General features: G+C 30.0%; 1 protein-coding gene across 1 annotated transcript; it reads right to left on the reverse strand.

The window, feature by feature from the left end:
* Window positions 1–7,972: 7,972 nt before the first annotated feature.
* Window positions 7,973–8,556, reverse strand: LOC120077339 (F-box/kelch-repeat protein At3g06240-like). Its single transcript, XM_039031221.2, has one exon. The coding sequence runs from the start codon at window positions 8,551–8,553 to the stop codon at window positions 8,062–8,064; it is 492 nt and encodes a 163-aa protein (XP_038887149.1). The 5' UTR covers window positions 8,554–8,556; the 3' UTR covers window positions 7,973–8,061.
* Between the last annotated feature and the right edge of the window lie 4,543 nt (window positions 8,557–13,099).

Consider the following 13,099-nt stretch of genomic DNA (forward strand, 5'->3'; position numbering starts at 1 on the left):
TGAATTTTACCTAAGGGTATTTATGACCAGCTTACATTTTGTTCAGTATTGTGTGATGGGCAAAGCTATAAGACATAGTTTCACTAAAGCACAACATAGAACAAAGGCAATCCTAGACTACATAACCTTTGGGGGGCTCGTCCCAACTCCAAGCCTAAGTGGCTCTAAGTATCTCTATCTTTTAGATATGATCTCTCAAGAAAAAGTTGGCTTTACTTCCTTAAAACTAAAAATCGCAGAAGAGTGACTAATGATGTGGCGGCAGACGGAAGTGCGACTGACTATGCGATGGCGAACGAAAGCGCGAATGAAAATGGATGGCTGAATCGCAAACGGAAGCACAGACGAAAACTGTAGGTGGAAACGAAAACCATGATGACGGAATGAAGCACGAACCATGGGGTTATTGATGGTATGATAACATAGGCTAAGCCTAGCCTCTGATACCAATTTGAAAATATTAATATATTTTTATACTGTATAAAGGGAGTAAAAATAGATCTGAAAAGGATTCAACCAACCTAAAGACTCTCTAACTACATAGACTAAGTATACATTAACAAATGAAACGAACACATTAGGAAAACACGTCTAGGAACAAGAGTTTCGACTTCTCTCCCTTTATCTTTCTTCAAATCACACACTGACTATGGAAGGGAGAAAATTATTGAACATCGGACAACGAGGGTGATCAAAATCCAAGAAATCCAAAAAATCCTCAAACGAAAGGGGTACATCCATGACCCTAACCACCTTGAAATCCCTGGATTTTGAATCATACCCGAATCCGATGGAGTTGATGATCGGATAGACACCTTGTACGGTGGAATCATTGAAATGAATGGTAAGAATAGTGGAGAGGAGCTTGCGGAGCTCTCCGATGGTGGGATTATAGAGAAAAATATGGTCCTGAGAGTAGAGGAAGACTAAGCCTTGAGAATGGCCATGAATGTGGAGATATGAAAATTCGTCCGGAATAAAACATGGACAATGGATATTCTGAACATCAATCGATGAACCGTCTCATAATTCCCAGTCTTCTCAGTCTCATAATTCTTCACAACACGCTTTAGTAAAACGTTTTGGTTTTAAAGAAAACCACAAAATTTAGGATTGTTAGTTAGGACGTACCAAGATTTTGAAACAGACTTGAATCGAGCGACAGACTCCGGCGGCATCCGCCACAGAATCTTTACCATTACATCATTTGGAAGACGATGTTGTGTTGGTTGAGGTTAAACCAGCAAAGAAACGCTGTCCCTGCTGCCGGCTAGGGTTGAACGAGAAAACAATAACTTACTGCTGAAGAAACCGATCCATGAGGCAGAAAAGTTTTTTGATTCATTAAAATACAAGTGAAGAAATGTATAACAGAATAAATAACTTTTTCCTAGAAAATAATGTAAATGGTTTTCATCAAGTTAAATTAAAAGAAATCCTTTATCAAAAGGAATATCCTACAAATTTGTAGGATTATTGTTGATAACAACAAAGTATATTCATCTTCCTTATATCTTACAATAAAAAGAAAAATTTCTTATTAAAAATTGATAAAAGAGCTCGACTTTGAAGACAAAATTTCTAATATTCAATTTGTAATTTTTGTAGTTAATAAATGTGTTTTTTGAAAAGTGTATTCTGTCTTCATAATTTATAAAAACAAAACTTGAAAACAGAGAAAATTACGATTTATTATTATTGAAAATAGGCTATTTTATGGTTTGTTTGATGGACAAGTTTTTGAAAATAAATATAACAGACATATTTTAATTGTTTTTTTATAACATTTTATTGAAAAAAAAAAAAAAAAAAAAAAAAAAATGAATCAAGAACCCAAATTATTTTCCCTTTCCCCAAAATTCTCTCAGCAACAAACGTTTGTTGTTAATTTAACTTATTCGTTGATTTCATTTAAGGTAATAAATTATATAATTAATTCTAGAATCCATTTTTTTAAAAAAGGATTACTCACGTTTTGATTTTGTTTAATTAATTCGTAATATTTTCCAAATCTCATACTAAATAATATTTTCAAATCTTTCTAAAATTCCAACAACTATATATCGTTGCACTTTGTTTTTTTGTTTTGTTTTGTTTTTTTTTAAATAAAAAAACCATCTTAACAACTACATATTAACAATATTGGACTAAAGAGTGGAAATTACTTCTCTTATTTCTAAATTTAAAAATGATGGAACTTTATCCTTCGAATAACTTAATTTAAATCCCGATAACGAATGATGATTTCTTAATGAAAGTTGGTTTAAGTTTTTTTTTTTTTTTTTTAAATTAAAAAGTTAAGAAGATGAAGAGATTAAATTACAGATTTATAATCAAAATTTATGATTTTACCTTCAATTAAAATTTCATGAAAGAAAAATTCTTATAAATAGAAAAATCCCAAAATATCTATACTTTACAATAAAAAATTACAATTCACTTTTGAAACTTTTTTTAACTTATTCATCTCATACAATTTATAAAAGTCTCTTTTTCTGGTAAAAATATATAACGGCCTCTCTTATTGTACTTAGAATATTGTATTTCATTATTATTATTTTCTAATAGACTTTGAGTGATTACCTCTTTTAAAGTTTTTCTCTAGATTTTTACATTGAATTTCTTAGAAAGAACCCAAAATCTAATAGTATCAATTGTATCAGACTGAACAAAGTCTAGAGATTAAATTTATATGATGGAGTATGTATAGTTATGTTGATCAATTTAAGTTGAAAAACATTTTAAAGATAGTTTTAAGTTGTACTATATAATAAATTGAACAAATCAAATTAGTTGTTTTGCTTAACGTTGTAGTAAAAAAATTAGTTATAGTTTTTTCTTTTAAAAAAATCTTATTAAAAAATTTTATTTTATATTCAAACTTTTATTTAGAATAAATATTGGATGTGATAACCAAGTGTGCTATTGTTAAAAATATTATTAAAAAACAATCAATGAATTAATTTAAATGAATAATATACCATCCAAATTATTTTAAAAATTCACATATTTCAAAATAATTTCTATTCCAGGGTTGGTAGAGAAGAGAAAATCTTGTCTAATGAAGTCCCAAAATAATTTCTATTCTGCTTATATTGGGTTCTGACTTCTTCAATGGTACTAACTTTTCTATAAATTGACGAAACTAGGACTTAGAAATCTTTGTGCAATTCAAGTAGCAACAAACTGAATAAACTTATCGATGCTACACAATAATGAAGAATTTTGGTCGATGGTCTTTTGGCTAGTTTCTTTGTCTTCTTTGTGTTTCTCTCTTTGGGTGCCATAATTATCTTCTGTTTCTAGTTCAATTTCATTAGTTTTTTTGTGGGTTTGTTCGTTGTTCCCATTATTCATGGTATGCTTCTCTTCCTTGTGATGTTTATTGTTGTTAGAAAATGTTTTGTTTGTGGACTTTACTTTTCTTTTTTTGCAATTCTTTGGTATTTTGATTAAATTGTTTATACACTGTTTGAAAGTTTTATTTAATTTAGATTAAATGTATAATGATGTAACTATAGTTTCCATGATTCCTTTTTCATTATTTGACTTGTTGGTGTCTTTCCTATTGTCATTAGAACATAAATTTCCTTTAGTTTACTTGCTACCATATCAATTTATATGTTTTTCGCTGCCAAAAATTTGAACGGGAGTTTAAAGATACTCTGCAGCTACTACAAAAAGCTGACAAAGAGAAATGAAAAGAACTTCATATTTTCAGACATTGCTATTCTTCTAATTCTACTATCATTCATTGCTATTTTTTCTACTTCTACCATCATTTATGGGTTTTTTCTAGATTAATCTCGTATTAGATTTCTGAGCAATTTTTTTTTTTTTTTTTGAGTTATCGGACATTCTATATGATAGGTTTTGTTTCAATTAAACAGTTGCATTTATGTTTCTGCCAGTTTAATTGTGATTGATTTTCAAGTGAAAAGTGGAGTTGTCAACTCATTTCGAGATTTATGTATATGATCTTTTGTCACTTCCTTTATCTCTTTCAGTTTCAGAGTCATGACACAGACTCGATTTCCCTCTCTCTGTCTCTCTATTGTCTCCTTTTCCACCGGTTTGCAATACAATCACAAACTAGACCATAAATCTCATCTTCTTTCTCATAGTCAAGGTCTTGGTTGTTTATCACTATGAGATATGTAAATTTTAAATGTGTTTTGAGTTCAAGGGTTCTAATTAGGCCTTTTCTATTTCACAAATGGTTGAAACCGATAGATTTAATTTATGTGTAGCTTTTATTTTTCTATAAATTAGGAATATGCATGAATTGAAGTGCTCTATTTAGACTAAGTTTCTTGTTTATGTTTATGCATATTATCAAATGAATTTAGTTGTTATTAGTTTTTTCTCTTAGTTTTGATAAGTTGACTTGATTAGATTGATGGATTTGTTTATTGTTTCTGCTGAGCTGTTGTGTTTTGAGGCACATTCAACAGCATAATGAATTATTAATTTTCTTGGCTCAAATCCTCCTTTACATCATTATAGAAATCACAACCGTTGTCACAATTGTGGAGTTCTTATGAACAATGGCTAACTACAGAGAAGAGTAATCCACTTTTATGACCTTCTAACAAAGTTTTAATTTGTACGTATATCTAGTGGTTATTTTATTTTTTATTTTAATATAATTTTACTTGAACTTTTTATTACTTAATATATTTTGTAGGTTGATGAAGGACTATCAATGTGTGCGATGTTTGGATCAAAGCACAACTAAGTTGGAATTATTTTAGATTTTTTATATCGACATATTTTGTAATTTATAAAATTCTTGTTTTGTTTCATCTCCAAGTCAATAGTACTTATTATTATATCTCTTTTTTGTTAGGATATATGAGTATTGTATGAATGCTTATTTATATATATACATTTTGATTATATTTATTTTGTGGGTTATGTATATTTATTTATTTGACTAATAATGTGTGCAATGTATGAAATACAATAATAGCATTATGAACATATTTGAGAAGTTATTTAAAATATGCAATAATAACATTCATTAAAGCTATAAAAAGTTTGCAAGGCTTATCATTGCTTTCATTAAATATAAATGATCCTAGTTGCAAATAAATTTATAATAAATTCTTTAAAATAAAATTAAAAAAAAAACTATTATAGACAAATGACAACCATATATTTTTGTTATAAAAGTATTTTTATAGCTTTTTAAAAAATATATTATTCATTTAACAAAGTTCATGTGATATTCGAAGCTATTATTTATAGCATTTACAAAATGCTATCAAAGGAAACTTTTAATAGCATGTAACAATATGCTATAATAAGTTTGACTTTTTTTTTTTTTTTGAATAAAACTCTATAATAGACCTATTATATCGTTTTTTTCGAAATTATCATATATCTTTTTTCCTGCCGTGATTATTGGTTAAATGAGAATGGGAGTATCAATATAGGAAAAAAAATGAGAGTATTTTTTTTAATTAGCCATTTTTCAACTCAAGATAACTTCAAATAAATTTACCACTATACTATCGAAAGGAGCATTTCTAAACTTTTTTTTAGGGTTAAGAATATTAGTGTAACTTTTGAAAGTTCAAATAATTTTGAAAGTTCAAATAATTTTGAAATGAGGTATTAACTATTTTCGTCCATATATCAACGACAACAATATTTTTTACTTTTCTAAAATTTAGAAGTACTATTGAAACTTTTGGAAGTTTAAGGGTATCTTTTAAACAAATACTAATGATTCCATTAAAAAATTAACAGTGGGTATTATTGATTTTTTTTTGTTGAAAGTTTAGGGGTTTTCTACACAAAGCATAAAGTTTAAGGATATTATTTTCTATAATTTAGCCAAAGCAAAAATTATACATATGAACCCTTTTCCTAAATTTTGCAAATAGATTTGGAAAGATTTTCACAAATTGTACCTGGGCAAAATGTCATTAAACAATATTGTACTTTTGGTCAAAAGTACATTCAACTTTCAAAAGTTTAAATTCATAGACTTTTTAAAAAGAGATTTTTTTTTTTTTAAAAAAAAAAGAACTCAATTTTGAGTGAAAACTGTTAGTATTTTGTTTTAAAAATACTCTTAAACTTAAGAAATAAAATAGAAAATATAAAAATAAAAATATTCTTAGTGTTAGTATGTTGAAAATCACACATTGAAAAAGTCAAGAGACCTCACACTCTTTGAAAGATAAATAGGCTACTCCTCTCATTTTTAATTGTTTTGAGATGGAACCACATGCTATCAAATCCCATAAAGCCTAAACGGGTATTTGGTCCAATAAAAAGACATTGAGATCCAATCAAGAATGGTGAATCCAAAAGAGACACCATCTTGAGGGGCATAAATCAAGGGACTCCAGTACTATCAAATATATTAGGTAAACAAAAATTGATAATACCTCATTGCAAAAATAAATCTAAAATTTAAAAAAAAAATTAAAAATGCGCATACTATTAGTATCTTAATCAATTTGTTTGAAGTTTTCTTGAGTTTGAAAATAATCAATGTTAAAATAAATTATATAGGTATCTTCATTCTTTTCACGTAGATGCTCTCATTTTTATCATTTTTCCAATTCTTACACTAACTTTCTTAGAAATAAAAATAACAACTATAAAACTTTAAAGTCATGTTTGGTAACCATTTCATTTTTTGTTCTTGGTTTTTACAGTCTATTTTCTCTCAATTTCTTACAATGGTTTGTATTTTCTTAAGTGCAAGACTTGATTTCTTTGCCAAATTTGAAAAACAAAAACAAGTTTTTAAAAACTATTTTTTAGTTTTCAAACTTTGGCTAGGTTTTTTAAAATATTGATAAAAGTATATAACAATGCAAGAAATTTAGAGGTAGAATGCACGACTATAAATGTAATTTTCAAAAAACTAAAAACTAAGACCCTATTTGGTAACTATTATTTCGTTTTTTGTGTTTGGTTTTCCTTACAATAATTTGCATCTCTCTTAAGTACTACAATTGAATTCTTATCCATATTCCAAGAATAAAAACAACTTTTTGAATACTACTTTTTTTTCTCAAAATATGGCTTGATTTTTTAAATTATTAGGAAAAAATAAATAACAAATTAGGAAGAAATTTGGAGGTGGAAATAGTATTCATAGACTTAATTTTAAAAAACAAAAACAAAAAACAAAATAGTTCCGAAACGAGGTCTAATAGTTACCAAACAAGGATTAAGTTAAAACATAAAATCTCACAAAACCTCATAATCAAAATATCTCCCTAAAACATACCAAAATGATAAACAAACAAATAAAAATACATATTTGGCTATTAACACGTAATCAACTATTAATGTACAACCTTATTAAAACATTTAAGTCCTTAGATCCATTGATAATTTCATTATTCTTTTTCTTCTAAGATACCTTAACTAAAGTGCGCAGTTTGATCGATTGATTTATTTGAGACAAACAAATGCCAAACATTTAATAATAATAATAATTAAAAAAAAAAAAAAAAGGAGTTAAAGGGTATTGAAGAAAAGATGGAGAAAAAAGAGGGAAAATAGAGAAGCAAAACATATTTTTTGTGTATTTCTTTTTTAGCTTAAGAGTATTTTTCTATATACTTCTTGAACTTCATGAGTTATTCATTCTAGTGCATGCTGAAATATTGATTGAAAGAATGAAATGAAGAATAAAACAGAGAGACCAATGAAAAAGAACGATGGATTCATTCAAAACCCCTAAACTTCTTTCGTAACCTTCCTCCTTCCTGAAACTTTCGGGCACTGGAATTTGGCCGAAAGGCTCTTGGCTCATGTCAAAACATAGAATAACTTCGGCTCTTACTGCATCTTTAGATAAGGCCAACCAATAATAGAATCCTTGATAATACATCATAAACGAAGGCATCTTAAAAACACGTTTCAATTTTTCTCCATTTATCTTTCTTCAAATCCTACACTTCAACTCTAGAAGGGAGAAAAGTATTGAGATAACAATTAAACCACTTGGATTTATGCAAAACCAACATGTCGTCGTATGAAAAGGAAATCGACAACCCTAACCACCTTGAAATCCCTGGATTTGGGATCCTACCCGAATCCGACGGCATTGGTGATGGAATAGACAGCTTGTTCGGTGGAATAATCGGTTTCAATGTGAAGAATGGAGGCAGGGAGCTTGCGGATCTCTCCGGTGGTGGGGTTATAGAGAAATATATGGTTGTTGCCATGGGAGACGAGGCAAACTAAGCCTTGAGAATGGCCATGGATGCAGAGATATGGATATTCGTCCTCAACAAAACATGGAAGTTGGACATCCTCAAACTCAATGGATGAATCTTCATCGCCTCTGAGAGGATATTTCAAGAAGGAGAATCTAGTTTCCATCTTCCCAGTCTCATTGTTCTTCACAACACGCTTCACTAAAACGTTTTCGTTTCGAAGAAAACCGCAAAATTGAGGGTCGTTTATTAGAGCGTACCAGGATTTCGAGACGCATTTGAATCGAGCCAAAGACTCCGGCGGCACCCGTGACATGATCTCCACCATTACTTCGTTCGAAAGCTTTACCAAATCCGCCATTACCTCAACCTCAAGCTCAACCAACGCAAACTAGCGCCGTCCGTACTGTCTAATAATCAAATTCTTTACACAACAAATCAGCCGTTAATTATTAAACTTACTTATTGGTTTCATTTATGGAAATAAACTGTAAACTGTGTAATTAATTACAGAATCCATATTTTAAAAAGATTATTTACGTTTTCATTTTATTTCATCAATTCTAATATATTTTCATCAATTCACATAACTAATTTAAGAATGATAGTATATTTTCCTAATTTTTCGCCTTTTTTAACCCCTTTATTTCTTATTCTGAATGGGATTTCTCCTTTGTTTTCCTTTTCTCCCTTTGCCATTTTGACTTTCTATCTAATCTACATACAAATTTATTCTAAGATATTATTTTGCTAATTTGTATATCAGTGAAAGATTGTGAAACCCTACCCCAAATTCTAAACGAATGCAAACAATTTAGGAGGCGTTTGGACAATGAGTTAGTTATTATAGTCTTAGATTATTATAGTTGGATTATGATAGTTTTTGTTTGGGGTATAGATTATTTTAGTTTAGGTTATAATAGTATGTGTTTGAGATGTAAACCATTTTTGTTTGAGAAAGAAATAGTAAACATTGTAGCAAATAATTAAAAAAATGATGAATGTAAAATAGTAAAAACGGCAATAAATAATAAATATTGTAGCAAATTGGGGTTTTGAAATAGTGTTGATTGTAACTAATTGGAGGTTAGTTTTATTATGGGTTTTGAAATAGTGTTGACTATAGTTAATTGGAGGTTAGTTTTTATTATATTTTGATGATAACACTTGCCCCAAACGCCCCCTTAGAGATATATGTATAAAAGAAAATTTGAAATTTCAGACATGTAGATAAATTTAAGTAAAATTAATTTATGTAGTCAAAATAAGCCAATTAGCATCGTGCTTATACTACTAATCTTGAAGGTTGAGAATGGTCCCCAACCCATATATGGTTAAAAAAATAATCAATAAGAAAGAATTTGTGTAATTTGACAACAAAAGTAGGAATATGTATACATATAAAAGAAAATATTATAAATAGAAAAATCTCAAAAATATTTGACGCTATATATAATCTATTTGGCCCCTATATATAACCGAAGTAAAGCTTTTTAAACTTTTTCCAAGTATTACAAATCTTTTATCAAAATAAAATCCAAAAATTTAAAATCAATTATCTTCCCCAATTATCTCAATCTTGACTCCAAAAATCTAAAATTAAAAGAAATCAATCTAATTAAGGCCAAAATTAATTCTACTCAACAGTTACATCTAAACGAGCGTAATCCAAATAATGAAATCCAAAGTAAACTTAAATTTATAGAAATCAATTATATCTAAAAACATAGAATACCATCCTTTAGGGGATACTCCCAAAGTGCCTCGAGGTCGAGGATAGATCTCACGGTGTGAACATAAAGGGAGAAACGTGAAGAGGTTTAAATGAAGCATCATATACCCCAAGTATCTCCCACTGAATGTTCTATCTAGGGGTTCATTAACTTAAACCATCCGACTATTGATTTTATCGAAGTCGATTTAATTTGCTAAAAAACAACTATTGTCTTTGAAATTAAATAAGTTGAAGTCAAGTCCCATTAAACTCTTTAACGGACTATCCTCAAATTTGCATGCATGCCTCAAATCTATCTAATTCATCTTTCCAGGTAGGTTACCAGGTAGGGGTGTTTCGTTTCCATCAGCTTAAGTAACCCAGCCTAGACAGAACTCGCCTTAGACAAAAGGTCCCTTATAGATAGATTTGCTATATATTTAATCTTTTATTAGTCAATTTAATCCTATTAAACTGATCAAAAGATTAAACCTTAGGTTGCTAATCTCATTAGAACCGTGATCTTAGGTTTATCTCCACCAAATTTTAAAACTCTTCTAAAACCATGATTCAAGCCTAAGTTCACATGCATGTTTTTCTTATCGATTTTAGTTCTAATTTCCCTTATAACTCTTATAAAAGAAACAACCAAAACCATTCACATTGTTGTGCATAACTAGTTATTTATAACTCTTATAAATTTAACCTATGTGTCATGCTTCGTGCAATGTCCATTCATTACTATATATAACTCTTATATACTTGGTAATGAACTAAGCATACATGCTTCCATACACCCTTATATTATAACATTTATAATATAAAGATGATGCATGCATAATATAACTCTTATATTATATGATACATGGACATGCTCTTATGTAATTTAATCATGCTAACTACTATATCATAACTCTTAAAATATAGAGATGATGCATGACCAATGCATAACCTTAGGTGGGATTTCAATTATATGGCATACCATATGCCATATAATAAAACATACACCTTATGTACATTCATAGGACTAATGGACCAGAATGATTAGCCTCAAAATCGGAAATTAAATTCTATCTATCACATAAATCCATCGAGCAAACCGGTTCACAAGTGAACCAGGTCTTGAACCCCCCGAGCGATGTCTTCCTTGATCGTTTAGTAAATTGGGGGAGTAACCACGATCGCTTAGCTACGATCGAGTACCATTTACAATACAATGAAGCATGAGACCACTCAATCGTTTAGCGCACTAATTTAAAACAGTGAAAGTCTAAACAATCATTTAGACGACGACTATGTTGTGAGGTATGATCATCTAGACGATCGAAGAACAAACGCTTAAGTAACATGTACCCTGCGATCGTGTAGTCAATGACTAAGCGATGAAACTTGCTGAGCTACACGATCGTTTAGTGCGCGTGTGTTTACCTTGCTGCCGAGTATCCCATACTCAACGATCGCTTACCCCAATCGTTTACACAATCTAACCAACGTTTGGTCTTCTTCTTCCTCGAAGTTATTCACAATTCCTTGCTTTGAAGCTTCATCATGAGCGACTCACGCTGACTCAAACACTTTGAATTACAGACTCGATAGCAAGTTAATATGCTCAAAAACACAGGGGCCTTTACAATTAACTTTGAATGTAAAAGAATTAAATAACCAAAGGCAACCATCCCAGAAACTCCATTAATCCACATCCACAAACTTATTTAACACTTAAACATAATGCAGACATGCTTACATCTGCTAAGAATGTAAATGCTATTCTATACATCAATGGATTTGGAATATCAGAACTTGGCTCTGATACCAATTGAAGGATCTCTTATCAAAGAGAACCTATGAGTGGAAGCAAGATTGTTCTAAACTCATTGTGACAGAATTACAAGCATTCACAAAGATACAAACTAGTTATGCATCTTCTAACAAATTATGGTTAAAGAAGAAACCGCCTATAATTATCTCATAATTGTTTTATTATAAATAAATACAATAACTAACTTATCATTCAAGCCTCGAAATCAGCCCTTAAGGGAGCAATCTATCTACGCTTCGGGGAAGGAGTAAATTCTACCTTGTGTAGCTGAGTTCTCAGTTCCCCAATCAGATGAATCCCAAAGTGGTAAGTTTGAGTCGGCAATTTGGCCACTCACACTCATGCAAATCAAATGACCGCCCTCAAAGGCAAGAGTTTTCAATTCACTCAGGATTAAGGCCATGTTACCTATAGTCATCCTAGTGAAGTGAAGTCACTGTCATGAACGACGTTATACAACGAGACTAAACACTTCGTGGTCCGGTCTTATATAAACTCCTTTGTATAGGACACCCCCGCTCGCATGTCTCCACACGAATGATCAGGATCAAACCATCTGTAGCACGTCACAACACTTGTAACTATCTACAAAGCGGGTCGTATTCGTAGTGTCACCAGGATAAGGTTTCCTTCCTATATCTATATACTACAGACCATTTTGGTTATCACTTAAGACATGATTCACTTGTATATCTCCACATATATGCTTAAGTTACAACGACAACCAGGGATCTTAGTTTATTGGTTTGTAGTAAATGCAAATAAAACATCTCATGTTTCATAGATAACAGTGAAGAAAATATATCATATTATTACATCACAAGCGTTTGCTCATACAGGTGTTTACAAACTACAGGATCCTACGAGAGGTTAGGGCATCAACCCCAATAGATAGCTTAACGATTCGTCATTTATCATCTACGAGAGTTTACCAATGTGGGATTCTCTAACAGGTTGGTTCCCTCTTATTTTGAAATCTAAATTTTCACCCAATAGAATGTATGGTGTATGGTTTGAAATTTGAATTTAAGGTTTAGGATAAAAACAACACAATCTATACATTTTAATTGTGTCATTGGTAAAAATATTACAATTTTCTATTCGTTAAAGAAATATCTTGAAATCTAAAAATGAATGTTAACCTCATATATTAAATTCAAAATACACTTGAATTCTTGATTTTATAATTGGTGAAACCAATTTTTGTACATTTTATTTGATTTCTTTTCCTCAAACTTACAAAACACAAATGGTTATGTATTTTCAAAAAGAGCAATGGAATAAAAATATGATCATTCTTTAATTAAATTAAATTACAAAAACACTATCGTTGGTACTTTATTTCTAAATATATATTTGATTGTGATGTCATGA

This window comes from Benincasa hispida, chromosome 5 (genome assembly GCF_027475165.1).
Source record: "Benincasa hispida cultivar pf3 chromosome 5, pf3_genome.v1.1, whole genome shotgun sequence".
Taxonomy (NCBI): domain Eukaryota; kingdom Viridiplantae; phylum Streptophyta; class Magnoliopsida; order Cucurbitales; family Cucurbitaceae; genus Benincasa; species Benincasa hispida.

Coding starts and splice junctions, on each gene's coding strand:
- LOC120077339 (XM_039031221.2), bottom strand. CDS start 8,553: ATGGCGGATTTGGTAAAGCTTTCGAACGAAGTAATGGTGGAGATCATG.